The 17,227-nt window shown below is 64.8% G+C and overlaps 5 protein-coding genes across 7 annotated transcripts; 2 read left to right on the plus strand and 3 right to left on the minus strand.

Annotated features, from left to right (window-relative positions):
* Positions 1-10: 10 nt before the first annotated feature.
* Positions 11-3,274, minus strand: THOC6 (THO complex subunit 6). 3 transcript variants are annotated; one of them, XM_058286584.2, is made up of 13 exons: positions 2,969-3,274; positions 1,953-2,068; positions 1,779-1,843; positions 1,588-1,691; positions 1,467-1,504; positions 1,334-1,382; positions 1,130-1,201; positions 946-1,048; positions 811-860; positions 672-734; positions 463-573; positions 242-376; positions 11-171 (listed from the first exon to the last, which is right to left on the minus strand). In XM_058286584.2, the coding sequence occupies exons 1-13, from the start codon at positions 3,005-3,007 to the stop codon at positions 91-93; spliced, it is 1,026 nt and encodes a 341-aa protein (XP_058142567.1). In that variant the 5' UTR covers positions 3,008-3,274; the 3' UTR covers positions 11-90. The 3 variants fall into 3 exon arrangements, with proteins under 3 accessions (XP_058142567.1, XP_071067537.1, XP_071067536.1); XM_071211436.1 differs by lacking the exon at positions 2,969-3,274 and adding an exon at positions 2,881-2,917; XM_071211435.1 differs by lacking the exon at positions 2,969-3,274 and adding an exon at positions 2,380-2,454.
* Positions 3,275-3,324: 50 nt separating this feature from the next.
* HCFC1R1 (host cell factor C1 regulator 1) lies at positions 3,325-4,648 on the plus strand. The gene is made up of 4 exons (XM_058286585.2): positions 3,325-3,504; positions 3,795-3,851; positions 3,963-4,091; positions 4,310-4,648. The coding sequence occupies exons 1-4, from the start codon at positions 3,410-3,412 to the stop codon at positions 4,443-4,445; spliced, it is 417 nt and encodes a 138-aa protein (XP_058142568.1). The 5' UTR covers positions 3,325-3,409; the 3' UTR covers positions 4,446-4,648.
* A 256-nt stretch (positions 4,649-4,904) lies between these two features.
* On the minus strand, positions 4,905-6,842 carry TNFRSF12A (TNF receptor superfamily member 12A). The gene is made up of 4 exons (XM_058286586.2): positions 6,716-6,842; positions 5,886-5,990; positions 5,569-5,703; positions 4,905-5,488 (listed from the first exon to the last, which is right to left on the minus strand). Exons 1-4 carry the CDS (start codon positions 6,804-6,806, stop codon positions 5,433-5,435), a joined length of 387 nt encoding a protein of 128 aa, XP_058142569.1. The 5' UTR covers positions 6,807-6,842; the 3' UTR covers positions 4,905-5,432.
* Positions 6,843-9,022: 2,180 nt separating this feature from the next.
* Positions 9,023-9,688, plus strand: CLDN6 (claudin 6). Its single transcript, XM_004474878.2, has one exon. It carries the CDS (start codon positions 9,023-9,025, stop codon positions 9,686-9,688), a length of 666 nt encoding a protein of 221 aa, XP_004474935.2.
* Positions 9,689-11,024: 1,336 nt separating this feature from the next.
* CLDN9 (claudin 9) lies at positions 11,025-11,678 on the minus strand. Its single transcript, XM_004474879.1, has one exon. It carries the CDS (start codon positions 11,676-11,678, stop codon positions 11,025-11,027), a length of 654 nt encoding a protein of 217 aa, XP_004474936.1.
* Positions 11,679-17,227: the final 5,549 nt, after the last annotated feature.

The raw sequence follows: 17,227 nt of genomic DNA on the forward strand, positions 1-17,227 counted from the left end.
AAGAAGGAGCTTAGAAAAGAAACCTGAACGTTTATTTGTAGAAAAATAGAAAACACTGCACACCCTTGGGACGGAGGGGGACGGGCCGGGTCAGAAGGACAGGGAGAAGGCCCGGTAGCCCAGGTTGGTGAAGACATCCACGCGACAGCTGCTGCCCGCGGCCGTCAGGACCTGGGGGCAAGAGGGGTGTGACTGGCTGGCCACCCCCCCCCAGCCCCCGCAGCCCCGGGTGTGGGCCCACCTTGCACTCGGGGGCCGCCGGCTGCTGGTTGAGGCTGAGGCTGAGCAGTCCCGGCGAGGAGCCCGGGACCTGGGCCTTGAGCTCCCCGCTCAGCTGCCACTGGTTGACGCAGGGGCCCTGGCCGGCCGACAGAATCTGGGGTGGGCAGGGAGAGGGCTCAGGATTCAGGGCAGGAGAGGGGCACCGGGCAGGGGTGGCAGAAGCAAGACAGAGGGCCTCACCAGGTCCTGGTAGAAGGTGACGTGCTTCTGGGGTGCCCGCATGGGGAAGACGGTGGTGGGTGTGGAGGACCGCAGGTGCCAGAGGGTGAGGGCTGGGCCGCCTCCGCAGACCTGAGCACAGAGGCGGCGTCCCCGGCCCCCGTGAGCCGTGGGCCCTCAGCAGGCAGGGCCCACCCCTGCCCCCCGGCCCTGCACTCGGCCCAGCTCACCATCCAGTCAGAGTCGGTGGCCAGGCACCCAATCCAGCGCCCGTTGTGCGGCCTGGCGCACTCCTGGGAGGGAGGAGGGGGAGAGGTAAAGACCTGGGGGATGCCTGGGGAGGGAGGGAGGATGGGGGCAGGCCCTCACCTCGTGCTTGTACACCTCGATCGTCTGGACCTCCTTGGCCACGCGGAGGTCTATGTGGAGAGAACCATGAGAGGTGCCATTCTCGCCCCAGCCGCCCTCACCGCTATCTTTCTCTCCAACCAGCCACCTCCTTACCCCAAAGCCGCACGGCCCCATCCTCGCCACCCGACAGCACCTCAGGGCTCCTCTCCCGAAGCGCCAGGCAGTGGATGTAGTCTGCGTGGCCTCGGAGGGCCCGCTGCAGGGAGAGGACCAGGTCAGGGCAGTCCCAGAAGAGCCCCCACGGCCCCCTGGCCCCCCTCTCCAGGGCCCTGCTTACCGTGAAAGTCCCGGTTTCAAGGTCCATGGTATGCAACTGGCAGTCTCCTCCGGCCAAGATGAGGGAATTCTCCTGCAGAGGAAGGCAGGGCAGGGCTGGAAGTGGATCTCAAGTCAGGACACAGAGAGGGTGAAGGATCAGGGTTTGGGCCAAGAACAGGGCAGGGCAGAGCCCTGGGTGAGAAAGAGCTCGGGGGCCTCAGACCTTGGGGACAAGCAGCAAAGCATTGATCTCAGGCACTTCCAGGCTGGTCCTGGGGGGGAGGGGAAGCGGGTCAGCTTTGACGGGGTGATGCCTCCACACCCAGGCACACCCCACCCCCACAGCCGTGGCTCACCTGTATGGGGGCTGACGACGCCACAGCTCCTTAGAGCCCTTCACGGTGGGAAAACACCAGGTGACTTCAGAGCCCCTCTCTGGCGCTGGGCACCCAGCCCTTCCCCCAGCCCCACGCTCACCTTTTTCAGGATCTCGGCCCAAAGCCAGGCCTTTACCTCCCCATCGCCAGCACTGAGTAGATGTCGATCAGTGGAGACCATGCTGTAGACGGGCCCATCATGGGCTAAAGGGAGAAGCTAAACCTGAGTGACCCCATCCTGCCTCCCCCGCCCCCTGTGTCCCCAAAGCCAGACCCAGCAGCCACACCCACCTTGGAAGGTCACCACTGGCTTCTTACTTTCCTCTTTAGACTCAGAGCTCAAAGCAGCAGACAAGCTGAAGGGGAGAGGGGAAGGGGGCCCAGGAGGCAGAGGCAGGGGGAATCAGTCCCAGGGGGGCCCAGTGCCGGGGCTAAGGGGTGCTTGGGCACAGGAGTGGCGGGTACCTGAAGATGGCGATCTGCCCATAGTTGTTGCCGGCTGCCAAGAACTTCCCGCAGGGCGAGACGCTCTGGGAGAAGATGGTCATGTGGAGCCGCTGCAGCGCCTGAAACACCTCCACCTGCGGGGAGGGGCTGTCTGAGGCCCACTCAGGCCGGCCGTGAACTGCCCACTACACGGGCACCTGTCCAGACAGCCCTGGGGGTGGCCCCAAGAAGAGAGGCAGGAGTGAGAGAGCTCAGGTGCAGCCTGGTGGGAGAAAGCCCCCACCTATCCTCTCGGTTTTCCCAAAAGGGGTCCATGGGAGGTTCTGTCACGATTAGAGGAGCTAATGCATACAAAGAGCTCCACATAGGGCCCGCCGTGTGGAAAGTGCTTAAAGAGTGGTTCTGGGGAAGCAGATGTGGCTCAATTGATAGAACATCTGCCTACCACATGGGGGGCCCAGGGTTCAAACCCCGGGCCTCCTTGACCTGCATGGAGCTGACCCATGCGCAGTGCTGATGCACGCAAGGAGTGCTGTGCCATGCAGGGGTGTCCCCCGCGTAGGGGAGCCCCACGCGCAAGGAGTGTGCCCCGCAAGGAGAGCCACCCCGCGTGAAAAAAGTGCAGCCTGTCCAGGAGTGGCACCGCACACACAGAGAGCTGATGCAGCAAGATGATGCAACAAAGAGACACAGATTCCTGGTGCCACCGAGAATGCAAGAGGACACAGAAGAACACACAGTGAATGAACACATGAAGGGGGGGATTTAAAAAAAAGGGGGGGTTCTGTTACCCCCTCCCCAGGAAAACAGACTGACTTCTAACTCCCTGCTCTTGACTTCCACGTTAGGCCCGCCCTCTCACCCCCACGGCACTAGGTTACTCTTTCGCTTCCCCGCCCCCCTCCCACTCCCGGGTGCGAGTTCCAATCCCACAAGCAGGCCGTACACGCCCCGGTTCAGGCCACGATTCCTCGCGCGCCGGGTCCGAACAGGACCTGGACTACAAACCCCAGAAAGCACCGCGCCCACCTCACCTGACCCAGCGGTACCGCGTGGGGCGCCGTTCGCTCCATCTGGAAGACCACAAGTCCCAGAGTGCTTCGCGCGCGCGGCGGCCTCCCGCGCCCTGGCGTGCCCACGAGCAGCCGCCCTCCGCGCGCCCCACCGCCTCAGCGTCTGCTGGCTCAGCGCGAGGGCAGCCGCCGCGTGTCTCCCGGAGCTCCGGCCGCCGAGGAGAGCGCCGGCAGGGCCCCCGACGCTGCGTGCGGCTCCCGCAGCCCTGCTCCGCCGGGCTGTCCCCCCACACACCCCGAGCAGGCCGGCCTTCCAGCCGCGCGCCGCCGCCTCCCGCGCCTGCGCGGAACCCGCCGCTGCGCGCGCCGAGAGCCACGCCCCCCGCGCTGGCCACGCCCTCGGAGGGCCCGCCCCTGCCTCCCGGTTCCCGGCCCGCCGGCCCGCGAGACCCCGGGTCCCCCATGATTCTGCAGCAGCCCCTGGAGCGAGGCCCCCCAGGGCGGGCCCAGCGCGACTTGCGGACCGCCTCGGAGGAGACCCGGAGCCCGGACGCCAAGTGCGTGTGGGGGCCCGGGGTGGGCCTGGCCGCGGAGTCCGGGGACCGCGGTGGGGGGCTGGGGGCTGCTCTGCTGAATGACCCGCGGTGGGGGGAACCGGGAGGAGGGTGGAGCTGGGGGCCCGGCCCCGGGACTGCCTGCCGGTGGCCCGCGAGACCCGAGTGACTAGGGCGCCAAAGAGGCAGGGGGCGGGGCCGGGGGCTCCTGGCGGACGCTGCGGGCTCAGGTGGGCAGATCCCTGAGCTGGGGCCAGGAGGGTGGGGTGCATCCGGCTTTCTTCTCTCCCCAGCTCCCCTCTCCGAGGAGCTTTGCCCACGAGCACCAAGCGGCGCCTGGAGGAGGAGCAGTGAGTCCGGGGGCAGGGAGGGACTCCCAGCAAGGTCTCTGCCTCTCCCGAGCCCCTCAGGCTGCCTCCCCTCCCCAGACCCCAGCGCGCCCGCCTCCCCCTTCTCTCCAGGGAGCCGCTGCGCAAGCAGTTCCTGTCGGAAGAGAACATGGCCACCCACTTTTCTCGACTCAGCCTGCACAATGACCATCCCTACTGCAGCCCCCCCGTGGCTTTCCCCCCAGCTCTGCCCCCGCTCAGGTAGGCACCTCCACTGGCCCGGCCTCCGGCAGGATCACACCCGGGCCTCAGCGCCACCCTCCAGGCCCTGCCTCATCCTGCTATTTTTAGCATCCAGCTAACCTCTGGGTTGTTTCCCCGTCTTGGCTCCTCGCAAGGTGCCAGGAAGCCCTGAGGACCTGGACTTGGTGACAGGCAGCGCTCCCAGGCCAGCCTCAGCCCCATGCCCCCTCTTCTAGGAGCCCTAGCTCGGAACTGCTGCTCTGGCGCTACCCCGGGAACCTGATCCCTGAGACTCTGCGGCTGCTGAGGTTGGGGGACACTCCCAGCCCCCGCTACCCTGCTGCCCCAGCTGGAGACATAATGGACCTCTGAGCGTGCCCACCTTCCTGTCCTCGTGTCAGGGGAGACCAGCACCCCCTGAAGACACCAGCAGCCTCGCTTCTCCTCCTCCAGGCCAGGCCTCTGGGTACCAGGACCTCCAGCCACGTCCCTGAGCCCGTGGAGTTGTGGGCCGGGAGGGCCAGGCTTCCCAACCCAGGAGAACTGAATAAAGACTACTGAGAGAGAGAAAGAGACTCCTGGGGAATCGGAGGCTTCTTGCCAGCACCCCCAGCCTTGAGGGCGGGCGGGGAGGGCTGGGATGCTGGGGGTTCTCTCTCCAGAGCTTCCCTGGAAAACCGGGAGGGCCCCGCCACCCCTGGCAGGCAGGGCTCAGGCATTGAGAATGCGTGAGTCAGAGCCCCGCCCCCGCCCCCGCGGCTGGCTGACTCACTCCCACCGCCCTCCCTGGCCCGCACAGCCCGGCTGGGGATCATGCCACTCTCAGAGCCATTTAAAGTTAAAGATTCTTTTATTAATAAATTCTACTGCCCTCCCCACTTTCTCCCCAAAATAAATATCTCCCCTTCCTTGGGGGCTGGTGGGGGCAGAGTCCTAGAGCCAGCCCCCCTAGAGGGCCAGCCCCTAGTGTTAAGAACAGGTCCCCAAGCCCCCAGGCTGAGCCCAGTGGGGGAGTTTCAGTATACCCGGGGGAGGGGCTCGCAGTCTGTGTAGCCCCTCAAATCAGCCAGGCCCCCAGGGCATCGGGATGGGGGAGGCCCCATCCCATGTGCAAAAGCCGCAATTCCTTAGTGTCAACCGTCTTGTGGAAGCCAGGAGGGGGCTGCTTGTCTGTCCTGGAGGCAATCAGACACCTCAAAAGGCTCAGGCCTCAGAAAGAGGTGACACCCCCCCCCAACCTGCCTACGCCCCCCTCCCTCGGTGGGGCCTGACACAGGCTGTGTCTGGGAGGCAGGAGCTGGCTCCAGAATGAATGGGTGAAATGAATGAGGAATAGGCGCGCCTGCCGGCCGGGATCTCTCACTGGATCAGCGCCACGCCGGGGCAGCCCTCCCCGCCGGTCTCCTCGATGGGGGCTGCAAGAGAAGAGGGCTGTCGTGAGAAGGGGACATCTAAGAAGTGATGGGGGCTCCGGGGGGGAGGGGTGCATACTTACTGGTGAACTTCTCTCTCCTGCGGCACCGTCTCCAGACCAGGAAGCCAGAAAGCAGCCCCAGCACGAGCAGCAGGCTCAGGGTGCCCCCCAAGACCGGCCACAGCAGCCGGAAGGGGGCTGGAGGGGCCGCAGCGCCTGGGGGCGGGGCCTGGTCAGACCTCGCCCCCCTGCGGGCCAGCCCCGCCCCCACCCTCCGACCCTCAGTGGTCCCCTCCCTGATCAGAGTTCCCTTCCCCACTCCCACCTCTCCCCGATTAATTCTGCCTCCAGTCCCGAGGGCCACTGCCCCCCTGTCCTCCACAGCCGCCCCCACTCACAGCCCAGGCAGAAGTCGCTGTGCGGTCGCGCGGGGCACGACGCGCAGTCCATGCACTTGTCGAGGTCCGCACTCCAGGAGCTGCCGCGAGAGCAGGGGGCGGTGCCTGGGGAGGGGGCCGCGGGTCAGAGGCTGGAGGCGGGCCGCGCTATTCTGGGGGCTGAGGTCAGGGTCGGCCGGCTCGAATAACTTGAGTCACCGGCGTCCTCCCCCAGCCCCCCTGCATTCCTCACAGGTGACCGCACGGCCCGACCGGGACACGGCAGCAGTGGCAAAGGGGAGCCGCAGCGCGGGCCGCTGGGGGGGTCAGGTCCCCCGCAGCTTCCCCCCCCCCCCCCGCCGTCGGCGGGTGACTCACTCCCGGGCGCTGGGCCCGACCCCAACCCCTCCCCCCGCATAGCTGGGCACTGAAGTCACCGGACGGAAGGGGGCACCCCCCCCTGGCATGGGGGGCACAGACCCCCGCGCCTCTCGATCGCCCCGTCTTCGGTCCCCGGGGCTGCGCAGACCCCGCACTGACCGTCAGGCCGGGGGCGTGCCCCTCCCAGAGAAGACATCCCGCCCCCAAACTTTCCCTCTCCTCGAGTCCCGACTTTCAAGACCGAAGACACCCGCCCCCATTGGCCGGGCGGGGAAACTGAGGCCCGGACTGATGATGAAGTTCGGAGAGGGGATGGGACCGGACCCGGCCAGGGAGCGCTGGGTCTAGAAACCACCCGGCCCCGGATCCCCGCGTCCGCCTGGGCCCGGTTCTGCCCCGTCCTCCAGACCCGGGTCGCGGGTCCCGGTCTCGGGCCTGAGCCCGCGCCCCGCGCCCCGCGCCCCGCATACCTGGCGCGCGCTCCCCCGCCGCGCCCAGCAGCGCCAGCCCGAGCCCCAGCAGCAGGAGCCGCAGCAGCCGGCGCGGCGAGCCCCGAGCCATGGTGCGCGTCCCGCGGCCGCCGCCGTCTGCTCCCGCCGCCAGCCGGCCCGGACTCGCCGCAGCCGCCCCGCCCGCCCCCGCCTTCCGGGGCGGAGCCGCCGCGCCCCGCCTCCCGCCCGCGGCCACTCGGCCCCGGGACGCCCCGCCCCGCGCGGCGCGCTCGGCCAGTCAGTCGACAAGCGCCTCTCGGCGCGCTGGCCGCGGGACCCCGCAGGCACCGACGCCCGCCCTGCCCCTCGGAGCTCAATCCGAGGGGGTGTTTGGGGGGGGGTTCGGACACGAAACCCCGCCCCGCAGAGAGAACCGCAACTTCCTTAGAAAACGACAAAAATACTTAACCATTCCGCTTCATCAGGCTCTGAGGACGCGGTCCCTGCTGGACCGCAGGCTCGCGATCCCTGTCGCGCAGAGTGGGAAACTGAGGCTCGGGAGGGTGAGGTGACTCCCCCAGGTCGCTGCACTAGTGAGCGGCGCAGCCGGGTTCCCTGGGCTCCTCGCGCCGCGCCCTGACCCACCGCCGCCAACGCAGCCCGCGGGGTCCCGCCCGGGGAAGTGTGCGGGAGCAGCGCCCGGCTCTCGAGCGCCCCCCTCCGATGGTGCCAGGATTCGCGAGCCCACCGTCGTCAGGGCCAGGGTCGCGGTCCCAGCCCCTCCCCGGGGGCGGTGGTCGAGTGACGTCACCGCCCCTTTAAGACCCCCGCCCAGGTCCAAGTACCTACACTCCGCCGGCTCCAGCGAGTTGCTCGGGTCTCCTCTACAGGTGTGCTTGGTGGGGGCGCTGCGGGCGGGGTGGGGGGAGCCTGGAGGCGCCGGGGCAGGGGGCCCAGGGCCCCGGGGCAGAGCTGCGGGTGGCGGCCCCTCGGGCCCACCCGGGCTCGGTGCGGGTGGACTCCTGCGGGGCTCCGCAAGGGTTAACCGCCCCTCCCCCCTCCCCCGGGACAAAGGCGCAGATGCCCGGGCGCCCTTCCCCCACCTGCGCTGCCTCTCCGGGGCGGGGCGGGGTGCCCCTCCCCCTCACCTGCGGGAGCTGACCCTGCAGCCCGCGCCGCCATTAGCCCCCTCGGGACGCGCGGCTCCGGGCGGGGGGCCAGGGGGACCCTACTTCGGGCCGGCTCGGAAGGGAAATAGGGGCCGAGGGCGCGCGGGTCCCTCGGACGAGCCGAGCCTGGAGTGCGGAAGGGAAGGGGCAAGGGCCGGCGGCCCGCGGGGCCAGGCTCCCCGGGGGGCCCGCGCCTGGGCGTGAGTGGGGTGCTGCGACGGCGCCAGGCTCAGACCCTCGCCGGGTGGGAAGGACCCGGGGCCCAAGGCAGCCCCAGCTGGACCGTCAACCCGAGCAGCCGATCCACGGGGCCACCCCGCCAGCCCCGAGGTGTGACCTGAGACAGGTGCGTGGCCCGGGCCGGCCGGGCCGCAAGAGGAGCTGGTTCGCTGGGCAGACCCGGGGTTTCTAGCTCCTTCGAGGACATTTGTGATCAGAGAGGACCCTAGCAGGGCGTTTGGTGGGAAGAAAGCACCAGAGACCCGGGTCCCCAACCTTGGGAGTTGGCTGTGTGGCCCGAGGGAAGAGCTGGAGGGCGGGCTTGGGAGGCCACCAGTGCCCTTGGGGGAGGGAGGCCTTGGATCAAAGGATTAGTGGGTTTTCCCCTTTTCCGGTTCTCCTGCCCCGCGCAGGCTTGGTTGGGGCTGGCCTGAGGCCCACCCCTCGGAGGAGTCCCCGCCCAGGGCAGCGGGAGGGTCAAGCCTGGGGGGGGGACATCTGGTCACTGTCTCCAGGGTGTGGATCCAGGTGGCCGTGGGGCTCCTAGCTCAGGCCCATCAGCCGCCTGTGCGCCTTGCAGTCACCAACGGCAGATTGCGCGGTGCCCTTTTTGCCACTTTGCTGCTTGATGGAATGCCGTCCAAGTGGCTGCTGGAGTGGCTCAGGGGCCCAGCACTACTGCGTGACGACCTTCCCCCTTCGTTTGGGCTCCAGATGGCCAGGGTAGGCTGGCCTGCCCGTCCCACCTCGTAAAAGCCAGTGGCTGCCACATAACTGGGAAGGAGGGGAAATGCTGAAGGATCCGGGGTCGGCTTTGCGGTGGAGAAGCGTCCCTGCGGGTCCTGCGCGGTGGCAGAGGCACGTGGCGGTAGTTAGCCTCGGGGGGGGGATCAAGGGGTCCGGCCCAGCCCATCCTAACACGGCCCTGCCCCTGCCCCCAGCCTGACTCTGCTTCGCCATGGCCTCGGCTGGTCTGCAGCTGGTGGGCATCGTCCTGACGCTACTCGGCTGGGTGAACGGCCTGGTGTCCTGCGCCCTGCCCCTGTGGAAGGTGACCGCCTTCATCGGCAACAGCATCGTGGTGGCCCAGGCGGCGTGGGAGGGCCTGTGGATGTCGTGCGTGGTGCAGAGCACGGGCCAGATGCAGTGCAAGGTGTACGACTCGCTGCTGGCGCTGCCCCAGGACCTGCAGGCCGCCCGCGCCCTCTGCGTCGTCGCCCTGCTGCTGGCCCTGCTCGGCCTGCTGGTCTACCTCGCCGGGGCCAAGTGCACCACCTGCGTGGAGGACAGGGACGTCAAGGCGCGCCTCGTGCTCGGCTCCGGCGTTGTCTTCATCATCTCGGGGGTCCTGACCCTCGTCCCCGTCTGCTGGACGGCCAACGCCATCATCCGCGACTTTTACAACCCCCTGGTGGCTGAGGCCCAAAAGCGGGAGCTGGGGGCCTCCCTGTACGTGGGCTGGGCGGCCTCGGGCCTTCTGTTGCTGGGCGGGGGGCTGCTGTGCTGCACGTGCCCCTCCGGGGGGTCCCCGGGCACCGGCAATTACATGGCCCGCTATGCAGCCTCCGCCCCGCACAACCCCTCTCGGGGGCCCTCCGAGTACCCCACCAAGAATTATGTATGAGCGGGTGGGGGAGCCTTGCCGGCTTGGCCGTCCTAGGGCGGGGCTGTTATCTCTTCATCTCTTCTGTTTGCTTTTTTTGCTGTTTTTGTGTCTGTTTTTTAATCCATTGGATAACTGAGCCCAGAAGATGACTCCTTACCGCCCTGGGTTCTGGATCTTTCTCCTCAAAACCCTGGAAACTGGAGCCCGTGGACATGTCCCGGTCGCAGAGGCACAGACCTGGAGCTGTGAGCCCAGTGCGAAGGGCTGCTCTCTCTAGCAGCAAGATGCCTGTCCCCAAGAGGCGCTGCTGGAGGGACTTCCCTGGCCTTGCAGGGACACTGTGCGCCCCGGTCAGGCCTCTGGGGGCCCTCCCTGAGCTTGTTGAGCCTCTTGGCTTCAGAAGAGCAGCAGATAAGTGGCCAGAGCACCCCGTGTCCCCGTCTCCGACGTGGCTCCTACACACTGGTTCCGTCCCCCTCCTGAGCCCCGGTTGGGTAGCAGAACCCCCGGCCCTTTCAGCTCCAGCACCCTCCTCCCCATGCCCTGCCCCTTCCGGCCTAAGCCCTGCTCCCTGCTCGCAAAACTTTTGTTAAAATAAATGGTGTTTTGTTACTTGCTCTTGGCGTCCCTGGAACGGGCAGGACAGTCGTGCCTGCTGTTCCCACTCCTTCGTTGTTTGTTCCTTCCCCATGTGGCCTGGGCGGGGGGGGGCACCCATCCTCGAAGGACTGCAGCAGTCCTGGTCTGACCTCCCCGGGGAGGCCACCAGCCAGCCCTGCCCAGCGGCCAGTGCACAGATCAGAGGGAGCCAAGTTACAAATGATTTTTATTCCCAACTCAGGTGGGGTGGAGGGTGGGGCGGCGGTCTGGGCATCTCCGCTAGGGCCTGGTGGGTGCTGGTGGTGGTGGCAGTTCGGGGGGGGGGAAGGGGTGGGGGACAAGGACACGATCAGCTCCTTGCTTGCCCTTGGGGTGTGGCCAAGTTCCAGGGAGGCAGAGGCTCAGTAGCCCGGCCAGCTCAGAAGGTAAGAACCTGCCTGGGGGGAGCAGCTGCAGCTCTGGTTGAGCACCTGCTTCACGTGCACAGGGTCCCGAGTTCGATCCCCGATACTTCAAAAGAACGGGAAAATCTGGGGGGGAAAAGGCCAGGCGAGTGCACTCGGGGCCACCCCTTGTGGGTGGGGGCACCGCTGAGAGCCCGGGTCTGCCTCGGGCTTTCTGGAAAGTGGATTTCACCTGTGGGAATGGCCTGGTGAGGGTATAATAAGGTGAGAGATGAGCCGGGCGAGCAAGCAAGAGGGCCTCGTGGAGGCGGAGGGGGGCTCCTGCCGCGGGGGTCCGCGAGGCCCCAGCCTCACACGTAGTCCCTCTTGTCCAGCCCCGACGCGCCCGAGCGGGAGGGGAGGGAATAGCCCAGGCGGGGGCCGCGGGCCCGGGCGGCCTGGGGCGGGGGGCACGTGCAGCACAGCAGCCCCCCGCCCAGCAGCAGCAGGGCCGCGGCGGCCCAGCCCAGGTAGAGGGAGGCGCCCAGCTCGCGCTTGAGGGCCTCGGCCACCAGGGGGTTGTAGAAGTCCTGGATGACGGCGTGGGCCGTCCAGCACACCGGGATCAGCACCAGCAGGCCGGCCAGGAGCAGCAGGATGCCGGCCGTGAGCACCAGGCGGGCCTTGGCGCCCTCGTCCTCCACGCACGTGGTGCACTGGGCGCCCGTGATGGCCACCAGCAGGCCGAGCAGGGCCAGCAGCAGCGCGACGACGCAGAGGGCGCGGGCGGCCTGCAGGTCCTGGGGCAGCGCCAGCAGCGAGTCGTACACCTTGCACTGCATCTGGCCGGTGCTCTGCACCACGCACGACATCCACAGCCCCTCCCACACCACCTGGGCCACCACGATGCTGTTGCCGATGAAGGCGGTCACCTTCCACAGGGGCAGGGCGCAGGACACCAGGGTCCCCAGCCAGCCCAGCACGGCCAGGGTCATGCCCAGCAGTTCCAGGCCGGTCGAAGCCATCGGTCCCCCAGGGTCGGTCCTCTGGCTACTGGACAGCCTGGTGGACTCCGGGCGCTGGGGGTGGACGCCCGGTGGGGGTGGGGTCTCGGTGGCCGGCAGGAGGGGGAGAAGGTCCGGCAGGGTCCTCGGGCCAGGACAGTCGTCACATCCGTGGGGTTCTTGCAAGGGGCCTCCTCTCCGCTCCTGCCCTCTCACGAGTGTGTCTCTGGCCCGCGCTGGACTCCAAGCGACCTCAGACCCGAGGCTCTTCTCCTGGGCGCTGGACCTCGCCCGGGGCTCGCCTTGGCCGACCCCCGCCTCTTCGCAGATGCCGCCAGGCTTTGGCGGAGCTCGCCGGGGCCCTTCAGGACCGAGAGGACCCCTCTGGCTGGCGCAGGTTCGCCCTGGGCCGTGCACCCTCCGCTGGGTGCCACCTGGGGACAGAGGACTCTCGGCTGGTGGGCGGGGTTTTAAGGCTGGCGAGAAGCGGGGTGAAGAGCAGGGAGGCTGTGATTGGGGAAACCAGAGCGACAGGGAGGAGGGGGTGGGGTCAGGATGATGCGGGGGAGGGCTGGGGAGCTTCAGGGCCAAATAGGGGGGACACAGTAGCCAGGAGGGGACAGGGAGGTGTAAGGCAGGGGCTCCAGGGACGAAGCAGTGAGGAGACAGGCCGCGGGGAGGCAGAGGGACAGAGAAGTGGCCAAAGGGGACCCTTGCCTGCGCCCTCCCCCTGCCCGATTTGCAGGGGCCCCCTCATTTTCCGTGCAAACCCTCCCCAGCTGCCCCAGTATCGCACACCCCGCCCCTGTCCCCCCACCGGGACTCTCCGGAATCTGATCTGTCTCCTGCCTCAGCCCAGTGGCCCTGGAAGCTCTCGAGGGAGGGGCCCCGCCCGCCCTGTTCCCCAGGCAACAGGTGCCTGGGCCCAGCTCAGGTGGCATCGCCCAGGCAACGGCCTAGAAAACTCCCCCCCCCACTTCTACCTCAGCTCAGGTGTGCCCTCCCCACCCCCGCTGCTGAAACTGGCGGGGGCTGAGCCGAGCTGCTGCAGGTCCTTGAAGGCCAGGGGATAAAGAGCCTGTTGTGGAGGTGGGGGGGCAGGGCACCCGGGGGCCTGGGAGGGGGTCGGGGGTTGCAGGGACCTGGTGGGGGGACTGCGGCCCAGGACCCCGCGCTCTTCCGTGGGAAATGAGAGGCCGGCCAGGCCTTTCTGGCCGAGACACTACAGAGGTGGGCAAGGGGGTGACGTGGAGACACTCGAGGTGCCCCTGAACGCTGACTTCCGGGCCCCAGGAAGACCTCCCCCACGGGAGGGCACCGAGAGTCCGACCAAGGCTCAGATCCTTGGCCCTGGAAGGTCAAGGTCAAGGGTTTAGCCTCCTTAGGGCAAAGACCCCTTCGGAAGCCGTGGACTGTGTCCCCACAGACATGCACCCCGCATCTCAGGGGGTCCCTCAATTCCAGCGAGGCCGTACCTTCCGTCCATGTCCCAAGGTGGCTGGGAGGATTGTCAAGTGCAGAGTGGGTCCTGGCTTGGGGGGCTCCTCACCTCCCCCCTCCTCCAGGGAAGGCCTGCCTTGGGGACTGTACCCTGTCCCATCTACGCCCCCTCCGCAAGGCCTTTCCTACAGGGGCCTAGGGACATCCCTGCTGGGTGCCACCTGTTCGCCAGGATTTACAAAGGGTTCTAACTCCAAGAACCCGGGGGTGGGGGCGTTGCCCCTGGAAAAGGGCTTTAGCTTTTTTTTTTTTTTTGAGGAGAGATTTATGGCTGTCATCAGACTGTGACCCCAAAATGCCTCCAAATGCGAGAGTCTGAGGCCAGAGCCCTTCGCTGCCTCCCAATGGGCTTTAGGACAGTGGCTCCCATCCGAGTGAGGGGCTGAATGGGTGGCCCTGCAGATGGGGGGAGGAGGGTGGGCTCTGCAGCGGGGGTCTCGGGCTGCCCCGTGGCTCTTTACCGGGGGGGGGGGGCGCCGATGACGGCAGGCTGGAGGAGAGCCGGTGCCCCCTTGCCCCCGCCTGCTGGGATGGATGCGCGCTGAGGAATTCTGGGGCAGGTTTGTCCAGCTTACCCAGGCGCTGGGCCTCGGATTTCAGGGCTGAGAGGCACGGGCGGGGCAGAGGATGGCAAATAGAGGCGCCTTGTCCCGGCTCCCCCTGCAGCCTCCAGCCAGGGGCCTCCAGGAATCCAGCCGCACAGGTTTGGGTAGGTGTCAGGCAGCGGGGCCACGGGCCTGGGTCTCTGAAGGGGCTCCCTGACCCGCCCAGTCTCCCCCCCACCAGCAACCCCAGGGGGATGGGGGGGCTTCTCCCCTCCCCCTGCCTCTCACTCGCTTCAGCCCTGGGTCACCAACTGTCCTGGTTTGCCTGGGACTTCCCTGGCTTTAGCAGTGAGTCCTGCATCCCAGAACCCTCTGTCATCCCACCATCAAGCCTTGCCTAAGGAGCCCTTAGTTCCACAGGCAGCTCTAGACCCCGAACCTCACAACCCTCAGGAATGGGGCCGGTGGGGGGCAGCTGTCTGCACTAAGAGGACACTAGGAGAACCCCATTTTTAGGTCCTCTTTCCTCTTTGACCCCATATCTGTGCATAATCAAGAAGGAACCCCTAACAGAGGTGCAATGGACACAACCAATCCAAGGTCCACAGAGAAAATGTGGCATTGGTGTGGGAAAAGTGGCCATGGTGGCTGCTGGGTGCAGGGAATGGGAAGAAGAGATGAGATGTGGAGGCGTTTTCGGGACTTGGAGTTGTCCTGGGTGGTGCTTCAGGGACAATTGCCGGACATTGTAAATCCTCCCAGGGCCCACTGGATGGAACGTGGGAGAGTATGGGCTATAATGTGGACCATTGACCATGGGGTGCAGCGATGCCCAGAGATGTACTTACCAAATGCAATGGATATGTCATGATGATGGGAGTGAGTGTTGCTGGGGGGGAAGTGGTGGGGTGGGGGGGTGGGGTTGAATGGGACCTCATTTTTTGAATGTAATATTTTTACAAAATGAATAAAATTTAAAAAAAGAAAAAAAAGAAGGAACCCCTAATCTGTCCAGAATGGGCCAGCCATGAGAGAGGTGGTGAGGCAGGTTACTACAGGGAAAAAGGGAAGGCGGTTGGGACCTGGCAGAGAATAGAGCTGGCAGAGAACATGGCCATGACACCCTGCCCGGAAACCCCCTGCTACTGCAGACAAAGCTGGAAAGACCCCACCGGAAATGGCCATGAGGTCCCACTTGGAAATCTTTCCAGGGTCAAGGGGAAGCCACAGATACCTCCAAACAACAGGCCTCCTCATTGGTCCCCTGAGAACTAACAGGTAAGGACTGTAAGGTAACCAGTCAGAACAACAAACAGCCGGGGCCCCCTCCTCAACATTAGGAAAAGGGAGAGGAAAGGTCCTAAAGGCCTAGAACGGGGCCACTGTGCACAGCTCACCATGCAGCCCGGCCCACGGTCCATGCCTCCGACTGTGCACTTAGCTCTTTTCCTGTTTTTTTTTTTTGTTTTTTTTGTTTTTATTTTATTTATTTCTCTCCCCCCACCCTAACCCCCCTGTTGTTCTCTGTGTCTATTTGCTGCATCTTCTTTGTCTGCTTCTGTTGTTGTCAGCGGCACGGGAATCTGTGTTTCTTTTGGTTGCGTCATCTTGTTGTGTTAGCTCTCTGTGTGTGCAGTGCCATTCCTGGGCAGGCTGCACTTTCCTTTGCGCTGGGCGGCTCTCCTTACGGGGCGCACTCCTTGCACGTGGGGCTCCCCTACAGGGGAGACACCCCTGCATGGCAGGGCACTCCTTGCCCGCATCAGCACTGCACATGGGCCAGCTGCACACGGGTCAAGGAGGCCCAGGGTTTGAACTGCGGACCTCCCATGTGGTAGATGGATGCCCTAACCACTGGAAGACAGATGCCCTAACCACTGGGCCAAGTCCATTTCCCTCCTGTTTCTTAATAAATTCTTTACTCCCTTGCCTAACCTATGGCATGTCCTTAGACTATTTTATGTGACATAGCCAAGAACCTAAAGGCCCAGAACCCAGAGCCTTCCACTAACATATTTGGCGAGCCAGCCAGGAGACAAAAAGGCAAGTAACACTCCCCAACACCTTACTGGTGAGTTTGTAATGGAAGTATGCCTGTGCCCTCTTTTGTTTCATCAGCAAAGACCCCAAAACTCTCACTCTGGGCCATGCCCAGAGGTTTATTCCTTACTCAGCCCCGAGGAGGCCATGAGATTCCTGGTAATCCATTACCTCTGGGGCCTCAAGGCTGTTTGCCTGTGAGCCACAGGTCAGCCTCTGCTTCTTCATGTGCCTCTTTTTTTTTTTTTTTTTTTTTTAAAGATTTATTTATTTATTTAATTTCCCCCCCTCCCCTGGTTGTCTGGTTGTCTGTTCTTGGTGTCTATTTGCTGCGTCTTGTTTCTTTGTCCGCTTCTGTTGTCGTCAGCGGTACGGGAAGTGTGGGAGGCGCCATTCCTGGGCAGGCTGCACTTTCTTTTCACGCTGGGCGGCTTTCCTCACGGGCGCACTCCTTGCGCATGGGGCTCCCCCACGCGGGGGACACCCTTGCATGGCACGGCACTCCTTGCGCGCATCAGCACTGCGCATGGCCAGCTCCACACGGGTCAAGGAGGCCCGGGGTTTGAACCGCGGACCTCCCATATGATAGACGGACGCCCTAACCACTGGGCCAAAGTCCGTTTCCCTCATGTGCCTCTTAATGTCCAGTTCAACTATAAACTCAGTCCTCGGCAGGGGCCATAAAATGCGCCCTCTCATGGCCAGCCTTTCTAAGACTTCTGCAAGGGTAGGCCAAAAGAAAGGTTTTGAGTCAGCCCTTTTTCTAGGAAGAGTAAGGCAGCTGAGTAGCTTTGGTCCAGAACCCAGGTCTGGACATCTCCCAAGACCCAGTTCATCCCGGGGATGCCCGGGCGCATGGGCTCTGCAATTTCCAGGATGCTGGGAACCAGAGAAGCAGCTCAATGTCCCCTAAGACGTAAACAACTTGGGCACTTTGGTTTGGAGGCTACTCCAAGCATCCCGCAAGACTCACGTGGCTTGGGAGCCTCAGGTTGGAGAGCAAAAGTTCAGTCAGGCCAGGATATGGGACGTGGGATCAGCTGATGGGCTTTGTTCCCCTTTTCTCCCTTGAACAATGCATGTGGCTTCTCTGGCATTCCAGCAGACCCCCCATTGGGGTGACTTCTCAGGATTCAGGGCAACCCAACTACTTATGATCTAAAAAGGAAGATGCTAATCTTTTCCTGCCATGTCACGTGGCAGCAGTACAGCCAAGCATGGCCTCTGTGCGGGAGCCTGAATTCCAGTTAAATATGAGTAAGAGGAAAGAAGGGGACAGACAGATCTGAGGTCCAGGGACCACACGGTCATGTCTCCTTAAAGGGATGAGGAAATGCCCCACCAAACCAGTCCATTATGAGGTCAGGGGAATTACTCAGAGGCAAAATCTAGAAACCCAGCCAGTCTGCCTCAGATATCAGTAGGAAGCCGTAGCAACTTTCCCCAGGTCCCCCAACTTCTATTAACTCCCTTCTAGAAACAGTC

The sequence above is a fragment of the Dasypus novemcinctus genome, chromosome 23 (assembly GCF_030445035.2).
Source record: "Dasypus novemcinctus isolate mDasNov1 chromosome 23, mDasNov1.1.hap2, whole genome shotgun sequence".
Taxonomy (NCBI): Eukaryota; Metazoa; Chordata; class Mammalia; order Cingulata; family Dasypodidae; genus Dasypus; species Dasypus novemcinctus.

Bases quoted from the DNA above. Each gene is read 5' to 3' on its own strand.
- TNFRSF12A (XM_058286586.2), bottom strand. From the start codon at position 6,806: ATGGCTCGGGGCTCGCCGCGCCGGCTGCTGCGGCTCCTGCTGCTGGGG. The intron at 5,704-5,885 runs GTGAGTGGGGGC...CCCCGCCCCCAG, and splicing joins CAGCGACTTCTGCCTGGGCT to GCGCTGCGGCCCCTCCAGCC. The intron at 5,489-5,568 runs GTAAGTATGCAC...CTTCTCTTGCAG, and splicing joins CAGGAGAGAGAAGTTCACCA to CCCCCATCGAGGAGACCGGC.
- HCFC1R1 (XM_058286585.2), top strand. From the start codon at position 3,410: ATGATTCTGCAGCAGCCCCTGGAGCGAGGCCCCCCAGGGCGGGCCCAG. The intron at 3,505-3,794 runs GTGCGTGTGGGG...TTCTCTCCCCAG, and splicing joins ACCCGGAGCCCGGACGCCAA to CTCCCCTCTCCGAGGAGCTT. The intron at 3,852-3,962 runs GTGAGTCCGGGG...CCTTCTCTCCAG, and splicing joins CGGCGCCTGGAGGAGGAGCA to GGAGCCGCTGCGCAAGCAGT.
- CLDN6 (XM_004474878.2), top strand. From the start codon at position 9,023: ATGGCCTCGGCTGGTCTGCAGCTGGTGGGCATCGTCCTGACGCTACTC.
- THOC6 (XM_071211435.1), bottom strand. From the start codon at position 2,439: ATGGGTCAGCTCCATGCAGGTCAAGGAGGCCCGGGGTTTGAACCCTGG. The intron at 2,069-2,379 runs GTAGGCAGATGT...CCCTCCCCGCAG, and splicing joins AACCCTGGGCCCCCCATGTG to GTGGAGGTGTTTCAGGCGCT. The intron at 861-945 runs GTAAGGAGGTGG...CTCTCCACATAG, and splicing joins TGGGGCCGTGCGGCTTTGGG to ACCTCCGCGTGGCCAAGGAG.
- CLDN9 (XM_004474879.1), bottom strand. From the start codon at position 11,678: ATGGCTTCGACCGGCCTGGAACTGCTGGGCATGACCCTGGCCGTGCTG.